The sequence below is a fragment of the Neltuma alba genome, unplaced genomic scaffold (assembly GCF_004799145.2).
Source record: "Neltuma alba isolate B1F8T4 unplaced genomic scaffold, ASM479914v2 tig00006103_pilon, whole genome shotgun sequence".
NCBI lineage: Eukaryota > Viridiplantae > Streptophyta > Magnoliopsida > Fabales > Fabaceae > Neltuma > Neltuma alba.
The window spans coordinates 171,531-183,643 of record NW_021634350.1 but is presented as its reverse complement, the minus strand read 5'-3'; the positions used below and the strand labels follow the sequence as shown (position 1 = coordinate 183,643).

The 12,113-nt window shown below is 32.1% G+C and overlaps 1 protein-coding gene across 2 annotated transcripts; it reads right to left on the bottom strand.

The window, feature by feature from the left end:
- Nucleotides 1–1,678: 1,678 nt before the first annotated feature.
- LOC114749585 (signal recognition particle receptor subunit alpha) lies at nt 1,679–5,308 on the bottom strand. 2 transcript variants are annotated; one of them, XM_028938099.1, is made up of 10 exons: nt 5,204–5,308; nt 3,874–4,860; nt 3,659–3,743; nt 3,439–3,534; nt 3,183–3,335; nt 2,966–3,073; nt 2,734–2,853; nt 2,362–2,487; nt 2,181–2,264; nt 1,958–2,083 (listed from the first exon to the last, which is right to left on the bottom strand). In XM_028938099.1, exons 2-10 carry the CDS (start codon nt 4,836–4,838, stop codon nt 1,958–1,960), a joined length of 1,863 nt encoding a protein of 620 aa, XP_028793932.1. In that variant the 5' UTR covers nt 4,839–4,860; nt 5,204–5,308. The 2 variants fall into 2 exon arrangements, with proteins under 2 accessions (XP_028793931.1, XP_028793932.1); XM_028938098.1 differs by lacking the exon at nt 5,204–5,308 and having other exon boundaries at nt 1,679–2,083; nt 3,874–4,838.
- Nucleotides 5,309–12,113: the final 6,805 nt, after the last annotated feature.

The following is a 12,113-nucleotide window of genomic DNA, read 5'->3' as shown; positions in this document are numbered from 1 at the left end:
TAATGCTTCATTTCTAATTCTATTCTTATTAATTAAAGAAGACAAATATAAAAGTATAAAGAGAGAGGAAATGTATGAGAAAAAATATACTAACTATTTAATAAGGGTAAAAGTGAAAAATTTTATGTATTTAATGATCTCCTTAATATGTGAGAAACTATTACAAGTGATAACTAAAAAAGGCCAGAGTGGTATGTACTTCGCATACTTTAAATATTACTTCTGGTCTTTAATATAAGATCATGTTTAACTTTTATTTTGATCCTAAATATAAGACCCCAATCTATTTTATCTCTCATATTTACTCAATTTTTTTCAAGATAGTCCTTCTAATAATTATAGTTCTAGTTAATACACTTGATTAGTAAGGATATTTTAGGAAAGACAACACCTATTTAGGACAAATAACTAACTCAACTTACTTCCTTAATCTCCTCAAATTAGTCAACTGGATCTTATAATTAGAACCGGAGATAGTACTTTGTAACTGGATCGAGTATAAAAGCCTTTTACATATTTTTATAAAGTACTCCTCCGGTCCTTATTATAAGACCCCATTTGACTTTTTATTTGGTCCTAATTATAAGACCCCAATCCATTTTGTCTCTTATATTTATGTATTTTTTCCCAATATAATCCTTCTAATAATGATAGTTTTAGCCAATATACTTAATTAGCAAGGATATTTTAGGAATGACAACACTTATTTATTATAAATAACCAACTTAACTTACTTCCTTAATCTCTTCAAATAAGTTAATTGGGTCTTATAATTAGGACCGGAGGAGTATTACATTTACGATAATGTATGAAAGTAGAAAATTTTACAAGAATACCTTAATGTGGTTAAACTAAAAAAAAAAACCTTTTTTTTTTTTCAAAATGTCGAGACAAAAATGAAAGGCGGTTACCCGCCCCACTAGTGTCGGCGCCGGAGTCCGACAACAAACGATGACTTTCCGGTAATACCGATTCAATTTCACTCCCATCGTTATATTTTGAAATCGGCGTCGATATGTGGCAGCTTCAAAAGCCTCCATCTTCCACTTCATCGGCCACATGTTCTGATCTCGGGCCACATTTTCATACCGTAAACAATTGACAGCACAGAGACTTGAAATCTAAGCCCAACTTCAAAATTTTACCGAAAAATTTAACCTTGCAGAAAATAAAGGCAACGAACCGAGAGGAGATTTTTTTTTTTTGGGGGGGGGGTGTTTGAGGTAAAGCAGCATTTTGAATGATCCTAAGTAAGTCTGTGGGGAATCTTCAACTATAGATGGAAGTCATTGGAGGCAGCAATGAACCATAGAGAGTGATAAACATTAACCGCATGAGATTACAAGTTGTGACCTTTTATTTATAAAATATTTTTCATACCACTGAACTACAAGATCATTCATTTACAAAGTAATAAATTTCAGTGATAATTAAAAATTGAAAATTCTTTCCCATCACTAGGGGATGGTTATAGACTTATAACTTCATTCTTGTACTGAATAATAAATGTCAGACCAAATTTTATGAAGGTTCAGGCATTAAAAATCAATAAGAAAATATTTTATAAATAAAATCGAAATAAGTGATTATGAAAAGGATCTAGGTACTAAATCCGCCCATGTTTAATATAATTTTAAAATATTAATGATAAGATTTTGTTATAGGATAAATAATCATATATATAAAAAATTCACGTCATTTAATTGAAAACAAGTACCTTACGCGCGCGCGCAAGTGGTTGGTAAGTGCCTACAATTTTCACAAGTAAAACATTAAATAACGAGGAAAGACTTTCAACGGTAACAAACCAAACAGCCTCCAAAGTCATCATAGCCACAATTTTGTCCATAAGGGATGGGATCAAAACGGAGCAACATCGAATACTTCATCCAAACACAAAACAAACATTCAAGGACAGATGAACAGCAATGCGAACAAAACCCTAAAACCAGCATCATCATTTGAGGAGAGTCTTCACTATTGATTTGACATTGAGTTTCTTGAGGTCAGTGTAGGACTGTCCGCAGCCCACAAACATCACTGGAGCTCCTGATACGTAAACCATTGAAAGTGCAGCTCCCACCTGCCCAAATGGATTGATTCATCATCATCATCAACACCAAATATTCCCAAGAAAAAGTAGAAGCTTTCATTCCAACTTGCAGTTTCAGAACTCATACCTTATCATCAATTGTGTCAAACTTTGTGAGCAAAATCCCATCTATTAATCTGGGATTAGCAGATGCAGATAGGTCGGCTAATTTCTGCAGCAAAATAACTTAAAGTTCAATAACTGCGACGTAGGAAATAGAAACATAATGGGATTGCAGTTGGATGATGTCTAACTGTATAGAACTTAACCTGATTGAACTTTGAAAGCTGATCAACTGCGTCATTTCCAACCAGTGCTTCTCCGACAAATAAGACCAAGTCCGGATTGTTAAGGTATATAAGCTTTGACAATGCTCTCATCAGTGGCTCGTTATCCTGAAAACCAGTAGCGACATACCAGATGAATATAGCAGCTTTAAGATGAACTTATTCCAAACAAAGAGCCAGAGTTGTTCAAGCAGTCCCATATAGCAATGATCCTCTTCATAGCAGGAAGAGTTATAATTGAAATAGAAAAATAGAAAAATTGAGTCCTGAGACCATGAAAAACAGTAACAGAAGTCACCTTGTATTTTGAACCCACGTAAACGGGATATATGATTCATGGAACTTAAATAGTACCTGCATACGACCAGCGGTATCAACAAGGACCACATCCGAACCATTGCGTGAAGCCTCCTGAATTGCTTCTTTTGCCACAACAGCAGGATCTTTCTCATAGCCCTTCTCAAATATAGGGATCTGCAAAGGGGAAACAATCAATCTATGCTTTCTGCAACTTACTATGACATGATCTATGAATATATGTGCAGCAAAATTCTACTGATGTTTGAGGAGTATGATCAATATAAACCTGAAGTCTACGTGCATGAGTCCGCAACTGCTCAACAGCACCAGATCGAAATGTGTCACAAGCAGCCATCATGACACTGATGTTATGCTGCAGAAGCCAGTAAGCAACCTACACAATGACAAAGAAAATAGACCATTTCTATCTGGTCAGAAAGCATATCCTCAATAAGAAATCCCGACTAAAAGAAGAGTAGGGAAAAATCTCATCTTCTCTTCACCTTAGCAAGATTAGTAGATTTTCCAACTCCATTAACACCAACAAATACCACAACATATGGTTTCCTCTGCTCCTTGGCAGCATGCACATCCCTTAGTATGTCAATAGAACGCTTAGGAGTTAAAATTCGAACAAGTGCTTCTTCCATTGCGGCCTGCATTGATTTTGGGAATATGTTATCAGTATGCTGGCTATAAAAACACACACATTTATAAAGGGAAGCATCTAATGCAGATAGGAAAAGGAATAGAACAGACATGCACTGTTGAAGATATCCTTGTAAATGAAGCTAGCTTTTTGCCTTCAAGACTTGCTGCCACTGATTCACAGAGCTTCTCAGCTATCTCTTCAGCCTACAAGGGCACAACCACATATTGTAATCAATATTAGCTGACTGGTAAAATTCAAAAGGACTTGATATATAACAAGTTTTGTAAAGCAGAAAAAGAATTTAAACTGTTTACTATAAACACATACCACGTTCTTGGTCATGAGCCTGTCCTTCAGAGCTTTCAAAGCTGGTTCAAGGTCCGACTTCTCCAAGTTAGCCTTTCCTGCAATACTGAGCACAAGGATATGTGTGAATATTGATACTAATCGAGTCAGTGAAGTCTGAAAAGCAGAAACAAATAAGCAACCAAAACCTAAGAACCTGACAAAAATCTAAGAATCTGCAAGGTCAGCAATCTTACCTCTGGAACATGGATGAAAACCATCCCTTCTTTTTAGCATCAGGTTTGCTGTTCATCTCCACATCATCATCTTCATCCTCACTTTCACTACTAAAAATCTCTTCTTTATCCATCATACTTTCACCATGATCAGCAGCCACAACTTCTATGTTGCTTTCCCCATTCTCACCCACAGGATCTGTAAAGTCCAGTTTTGTTTCAGGAGGTGAATCGTCCCAAACTCTATTTTTCTTCGTCATCTTTTTCTTTGGCTCTACCTTGGAGGCTTTGGTAATAGCATCTGTCTTCTTTCCTCCTTTCACTCTAAGCTTCTGAAGCCTATTTACATCAAAAGCTCCAACATTGGAACTTGCATTCTCCTTACCGTTAATATTACCACCCAAGTTAGATTCTTTAGAAGCAACAACACGGTCATTGGAGTGCCCATTCTCCATCTTACAGCCTTTGATATTATCACCATCCCCACCATCACTTTTCAAAGCACCTTCACTCTTTTTCTTATTTCCCCCATCAGATCCAGTCTTCTGACCCTGCCCTTGCTTCTTGTTGTTACCTAAAGCCCTACCAACGGGGTTTGATTTCTTCAAATCCTCAGCCCGAGCCTCGGCCTCCATCTTTAGCTGTCTGAAAGTTTCATCAAAATCATGATACACTGTCCTTTTTGGATCGTAGATCTCTGAGAATTCCCGCTTCACCATAGCAAGCAGATCATCCACATACAACAGATTAAGGATCCGTTGATACAAAGCCACAAACACGAGGCCAAGTTCATTATGGAAGGTCCATTTGAGGGTGTACGAAGCACCTGGGGCGTCATAATTAAAAGATGCAGCGCCAGACCGTTCCTCCAAAAGACAAGATCGGATCAAGGTATCGATCGGTGATCCTTTAAGAGCATTCCCCAGCTCTTTACAAGTCCAGAGGATCAATCCTCCTCTAGTAAAAATGAGCAACTGCTCTAACATCTTCGATCACCTTCGAAATACCCTGCAAGGAAAAAATCCAGAAATTCACAGATTACAAAACTGTAGAATCCAAAAAAAAAAAAAAACCATAATATGAATTGAGTTCATTCAAATTAAACAAAAATCAATAATTTAAAACCTAGAGTCGATAGGGAAAAAAAAATGTCGCCATTCTAATTCTTCGATCGGGCTGAATCGCAAAAAACAGAATTAGATTCAATCACAGTAAAATAACACAAATTTACAAGGAGGGGTTGTTAATGGAAACAAAAAACAAGAGGAAAAAAATCGATTTCAATAGGCGTTGTTTCATGCAGCGATGCAGAGAACAAGGAAGAACTAGACAATCGGGGAGAGAAAGGTACCTGCGATTTCTTGGAGCTCAGAGAAACCTTAAAATAAAAATGAGATAAGAAAATTAAAATAAAATCTAGCGTTTGTTGAAACTAAGGGAGGAAGAAGAAGAATAAACATGAATGATAAAAATTGGGAATGAAAGTGGTGGAAAAGTAAGGCCTTTTATGGGGCGTGACTTTAAGGGCGGCTTGCCAGTTTCTTCCAAGGTTCTCAGGGTAATAATTGAGAATAAGATTGTTTTCGGTTTGAAACTGTACTCGCCACTTTGACCCAATAATTTTTTTAACAAAAATCTTGCTAATAATTTATTTTAGAAAAAATTACACACAGATTTTATATAAGACAATTAATTCTAAAAGAGTCCTTAAAAATCTCTCAATGCTTCCTAAGTCCCCAGGGACCTCAAAGCAAAAAATTAAAATTGTAAAATTACCTATTTGCCCTCATCAAATAATAACATACACAGCTACAGTGACAACCTACACGCAGCCAATCACAACCTACATTTAAGCCATTCACAACATACACAAAAACCAATCACAACTCATACTCAACCGAATGACAACATGCACAGCATACAGTCACAACCTACACAGTAACCAATCACAACCTTTTCTATCAGTGAGGGTAAGTAGGTAATTTTACAATTTTAATTTTTTTTCCTAAAGTCTCTGGGAACTTAGGAAGCATTTGGGGATTCTGAGGGACTTTTTCAGAATTAATTATCTTTTATGAGACTTGTGTGTAATTTTCTCTTTATTTTAAAGTTATGAATTAGGTTAAGGAAAATTACTCTATTTCGAGATGGCAATTACAGGACCAAAAACAAACATATATGATTCAGAGAAAGTTGTGATAAAAAAAATTATTGGTAACATGACAATATATTAATTTTAAAATAATATTTAAATCAAAATTTTATATTAAATATATTAACTTATCGTGTGTCATATTTTTAAAATATTATTATTATTATTAAACTACAAATTCACATAAGAAAAGGACACATAATTATATGTGTTTAGAAAACTTGATAATATATATATAGAACTTAATGTTAGTTTTTTTTTTGTGTCATTTGTTGAGTATTTTAATTTCTAAGTTGTAAACATATTTACTAAAGTTCTAAAAAAATTGATAAAAATTGATAATTTAGTTATTTTAACATTTTATTAGTGGCGCAAAATATGGGTGTTCGTGAGGCTCAATACCTATATCTAAACCAAGGGAAAAAATGCTTAGCCTGATCCAAAAAATGCAGCTTGAAAAAAGAGAGTATTTTTGGATCAGGCTAATCATAAGCATGATTGGGTTGCAGATATGATATGCCTTCCTACTCATTTGGCTCTACAAAAAAAATTATATATATATATAATTGTCACAGTGCCAACTTTACAAAAGTTTGAAAAAGTTATTGTATTTTACAATTGTGTGTTTGTGTGCATTCATAGTTTCTGTAAGTTTGTATTTAGATATTAGTATTTATGAATTAGTTAGTAAGTGTCTAATAGTTTTAATCTAGCTATTAACATTTTTGTATTAGAGAAGTGATAATTCATGAAACTAAACATTAAAATTTTAAGATATAGTGAAGAAACTATAAGAGTATTGGCTTTGATACCAATTGATAGACATCTAAGTGAGATGGGAAATTTTACTCTAAAAATTAGTTATTGTATGGTAGTTTTGATTAAGGATATTATCTTTGATACCAAATAATACGTGGCGTCACAATTGTTGTTAAATTATCGCTAATGTTTCTCTATTTCATATGTTTCTTTAGAATCTAACTACTTTTGTTCAAATCTCCATTAATTTAATTAAACTAGGATAATACAAGCCACACTTCTAGGAGACTATTATTTCATACTTTCATAATCTCGTTCATTTAATCAATACAGGAAACATAAATAATTAGGTTTAACTTGTAAGGATCATTTGACATTCACATATAATTTTTTTAAATTGCATTGACATTTAACCCAAAAAATCTAAAAAGGTACGTATCACCAACTAAATTGACCTAAGTTGCACTCCATTAGATACTTTGATTTTACATGATTTATGAGGACGTACCTACATGTGTGTTTATTTATTTATTTATTTATTTTCTTTACCTTCATGCTATATTTATAAATTGTTTAGTAAGTCTGATGTTTCTAGTTTTGTGACTATTTTCTTTTAGTGTCTCAAATTATGACTAAAAGTGCCAAGCATGACATGTATGTGTCTTTGGATGTGCATAGTAAGGTTTATTCATAGATTAAAAATGACAGATCTTGTATGGTTATATCTCCCTCACTAAATATAATAATAGTGTTAAGACTTAATTCTTTTTTAAAGGAAACAGATGATATATTGATGAAATATAAAAATTATTATTTTGAAGAAGTCTAGCTTACTTTAATATCTTATTTACTTTTAATTATAGCTAGCAAGTAGCAAAATTTGTTTTGTATCTTTAATTATTTTTGTAAGTTTCCTATATATACTTTTGTTGTTATTATTTTGGCAAATAGTGATTGTCTTAGTAAGCAAACTTGAATTTTTTCATTGGGAAGATAGAATATTTCTCTGTAGAAAGGAAATCTTAAGTTTATAAATAGATGTTGTTATGAATAAATACTTTAGTTTTTTCATTGAGAAGATAGAATATTCCTCCTCAATTTTGTTCATTTTTCTCTTTTTGTCCTTCTAGCTTTCCTATTTATGCATCTCCCTCACCCATAGTCTCTCTCCTTTTTTATTTTCTCTCTAAAAATTAACACTATTTGCATTGGCCCAAATGTGTTTTATATTTACTTTAGCATCAGAAATTCTCTTCCCTTAAATCCAATTTGTTTGCATTAGTCCAGGTGTGAGTAATATCATATATTCATTCTCTTCCTATTTTAATTTTTTCATGATGATATGTACATTAAACACAAGTGTGAATACGTGATGCGAGAACCGATTGCAAAAGATTACAAAAATAAACATGAAGTGTATGTAAATACCTGCCTTCCTGCCATTTCTATTTTTGTTTCATATAACACATCATTTACGATGCTTTACTTGATCCTAATGACATATTCTATTTTAATTTGACCTATTATTTTATTAATTTTACTGTATTTTTGCAAATATGTTTTTCTATCTCTTATTTCACTTTCTTTGTCATGCAATAATAAAAGATATTCTAAAAATTGTATCAGAATTTTTAGAATTCCCTATCTTCTTTGTCTATTGATTTGTTCATACTTGAGTTTTTACTTGTCAAATTATTAAGCTTCTTTGTTTCTTTAGGGTGGTCCGCACATCTTTTGCTAGGTTAAAGATGATGCTGAGCGGCCATTCTTCTCAGTATCTCAAGTTTAAGGTAGATCAAAATTTATTTTAGTGTAAAGTTTCTTAGTGTTTCTTTTTTGTTACAATGCAACTGGGACAGAGATTTTGTTTCTTTGGGGTGGTCCGCACATCTTTTGCTGGGCTAAAGATGATGTTGAGCGATCATTCTTCTCACTATCTCAAGTTTGCGGTAGATCAAAATTTATTCCTACTGATACAGAAGACTGATACCGATATACCTTCAAATATTAAGATTGTGAAATATTTGGAACAGTTAAAGATGAATTTAAAGAAGACCAAGTTCGAGGTTATTCTAAGATGAAACATATTTTTACCAATGTTACCCCTAATTAATTTTTATTCTCTTATTATCATTTTCTCTCACAATTTCTGTTTTTGTCTAATGAATAATATTCACTCTAAAGTTTAGTGAACAAAGTTTAGTGTAAAGTTTCTTAGTGTTTTTTGTTTGTTACAATGCAGCTGGGACAGAGATTTTGTTTCTTTAGGGTGATCCGCACATCTTTTGCTGGGCTAAAGATGATGCTGAGCGGCCATTCTTCTCAGTATCTCAACTTTGCGGTAGATCAAAATTTATTCCTACTGATACAGAAGACTGATACCGATATACCTTCAAATATTAAGATTGTGAAATATTTGGGATGGTTAAAGATGAATTTAAAGAAGATCAAGTTTGAGGTTATTCTAAGATGAAACATATTTTTATCAATATTACCTCTAATTAATTTTTATTCTCTTATTATCATTTTCTCTCACAATTTCTGTTTTTGTCTAATGAATAATATTCACTCTAGAGTTTAGTGAACAAGGTTTAGTGTAAAGTTTCTTAGTGTTTTTTGTTTGTTACAATGCAGCTGGGACAAAGATTTTGTTTCTTTAGGGTGATCCGCACATCTTTTGCTGGGCTAAAGATGATGCTGAGCGGCCATTCTTCTCAGTATCTCAACTTTGCAGTAGATCAAAATTTATTCCTACTGATACAGAAGACTGATACCGATATACCTTCAAATATTAAGATTGTGAAATATTTGGGATGGTTAAAGATGAATTTAAAGAAGATCAAGTTTGAGGTTATTCTAAGATGAAACATATTTTTACCAATGTTACTTCTAATTAATTTTTATTCTCTTATTATCATTTTCTTTCACAATTTCTGTTTTTGTCTAATAAATAATATTCACTCTAGAATTTAGTGACCAAGGTTTAGTGTAAAATTTCTTAGTGTTTCTTTTTTATTACAATGCATATGGGACAAAGATTTTGTGGTTCTAATAACAATGACTAGGTTTTTTCTCAACTCTATTGTCGCAGATAGATTTGTTTTTAAGGTCAATCTATACAAAGTGTCCTTTGGAAAAAAAGATCCTCAACTGTACTTTTTTTTTTGGGTTATTCTGTCTCAGAGCTACTGTAAACTAGATAAAAAGTTGCTTTCTATTCTCTGGAACAAGACATATTTTTTGGAAAATATATTGTGTGAAGAAGCAATTCATTCCAGTGGAAAAAGCAAATAGATTTTTTGGATATGTGATTTGAAAAGATAAAAATGGGGAATGATATACAATTGACAAATCTAGTTATTAATACAAGAAATTCAAATCATCAAAATATATGCTAATATAAAATACAAAATCTACAAATAAATCATACTAACAAGTGATCAATATATGACTTTTTTTTTATGCTTACTTTGATACATATAAAAAAGAGAGAGTAGAATATCATCTTGATTTATTTTGTTTTCTTCTATTAGCACTCCATCAAAGTGTTTTTCTTTCTATTAGCACTCCATCAAAGTGTTTTTCTTAACACCTATACTAAAAAGTTGCTTTCTATTCTCTGGAACAAGACATATTTTTTGGAAAATATATTGTGTGAAGAAGCAATTCATTCTAGTGGAAAAAGCAAATAGATTTTTTGGATATGTGATTTGAAAAGATAAAAATGGGGAATGATATACAATTGACAAATCTAGTTACTAATACAAGAAATTCAAATCATCAAAATATATGCTAATATAAAATACAAAATCTACAAATAAATCATACTAACAAGTGATCAATATATGACTTGTTTTTTTATGCTTACTTTGATACATATAAAAAAGAGAGAGTAGAATATCATCTTTATTTATTTTGTTTTCTTCTATTAGCACTCCATCAAAGTGTTTTTCTTAACACCTATACCAGCCTTTTCTGTTATTTTTTTCTTTTTTTCTTAGGTAACCTTCCTTGCTTTTATATGCCTTGCCTTGTATTATTTGGTGCAATGTACTTTTTTAAATACCAAATTAATATTTAATGTTACTCCTATGATCTTTAATGTAATATTTATTTAACTAATTTATTAGATTAAGAGAGTTAAGTATGTCCAGTCAACTGCTATGCCTCAATACATTTCGGGGGGAACCAGCTAGCTCTGGTTTTGAGTAATATTTTACCCCTAACCAACTCATCCGCTAATTCTCTAACATCACTCAGTTCGGACTTATCTCTAACTAGGATTAGTGAGACTTGAATGGTAAAGACACCAAATCCAGCACACCGTTAGGTGACCTGCCATACATGACCTGAAATGGGAACTTCCTATTACACCTATTTATTGAACATTTATACGCGATTTTTGCACCCAGTCTTAGCATCTACTCTTTTTTCTTCCTCTCCTGCCCTTTTCACATGCAATTCAATTCAATGGTTCCTCTACTTCCCTTGATATAATAAATATGACATGTTTTTCTAGAATGTTCTAATAATTTTCCTTTATATCCTCTTTTCTCTTCTATTCGATTATGATTGAGATAGTATCAATATCAATATGAATGATTTGAAAAAATTAATAAATAAAAAATAAGTCTTACATTTAGGATAAAGACTATTTACAATTATGTCATAATTAAGAACAGAAGGAGTAATTGGTATTGAAAAAAAATCTAAGTGAAAACAAAAAATAAAATAAAAAACTTAAAAAACCAAACCTGAAACTCGAGCCATGATCTGGATACGAGCTCCGACACCCAAATTCCGTTCGCCTAAGAGAGCCTTAGGTCCGATAGACATCCATTTGGGCCAACGACCCAAATGCAGGCCTATTTGAAAACGAAATAAATGAAAGCCTTAGGCCCGATAGACATCCATTTGGGTTAAGTGATAACTCTTTATCCGTTTTTCACAAAATTAAAAACCAAAAATCTTCAAAACAAAGTTAAGAATCTCCGCACACAAAATCACAATCAATAATTGAGTTAAAAATAATCCAAAAAAAAAATAGTTGAGTTAAAAGAATTGGATATCTTTTAAGCAAAGTCAATAGTTTAAATAATACGGATACAAACAAAAATAAAGAAGCGGGTAAAAAATAGTTATGAAAAAAATACACAAATATGTTATTATCTTAAAAATATGAAAATTTTTACGTTGAAATTGAAATGTAACTTTTTTTAAAAAAATATTTATTAGTTCAGTTTTTTTGGGGAAGGACTATATCATTGAATTTATACGCTCTTTTTCCCTCAAAAAAATGTAATTTATTTTATACGGTGGAAAAGTGAACACCAACTAAACTGCGAAGCAA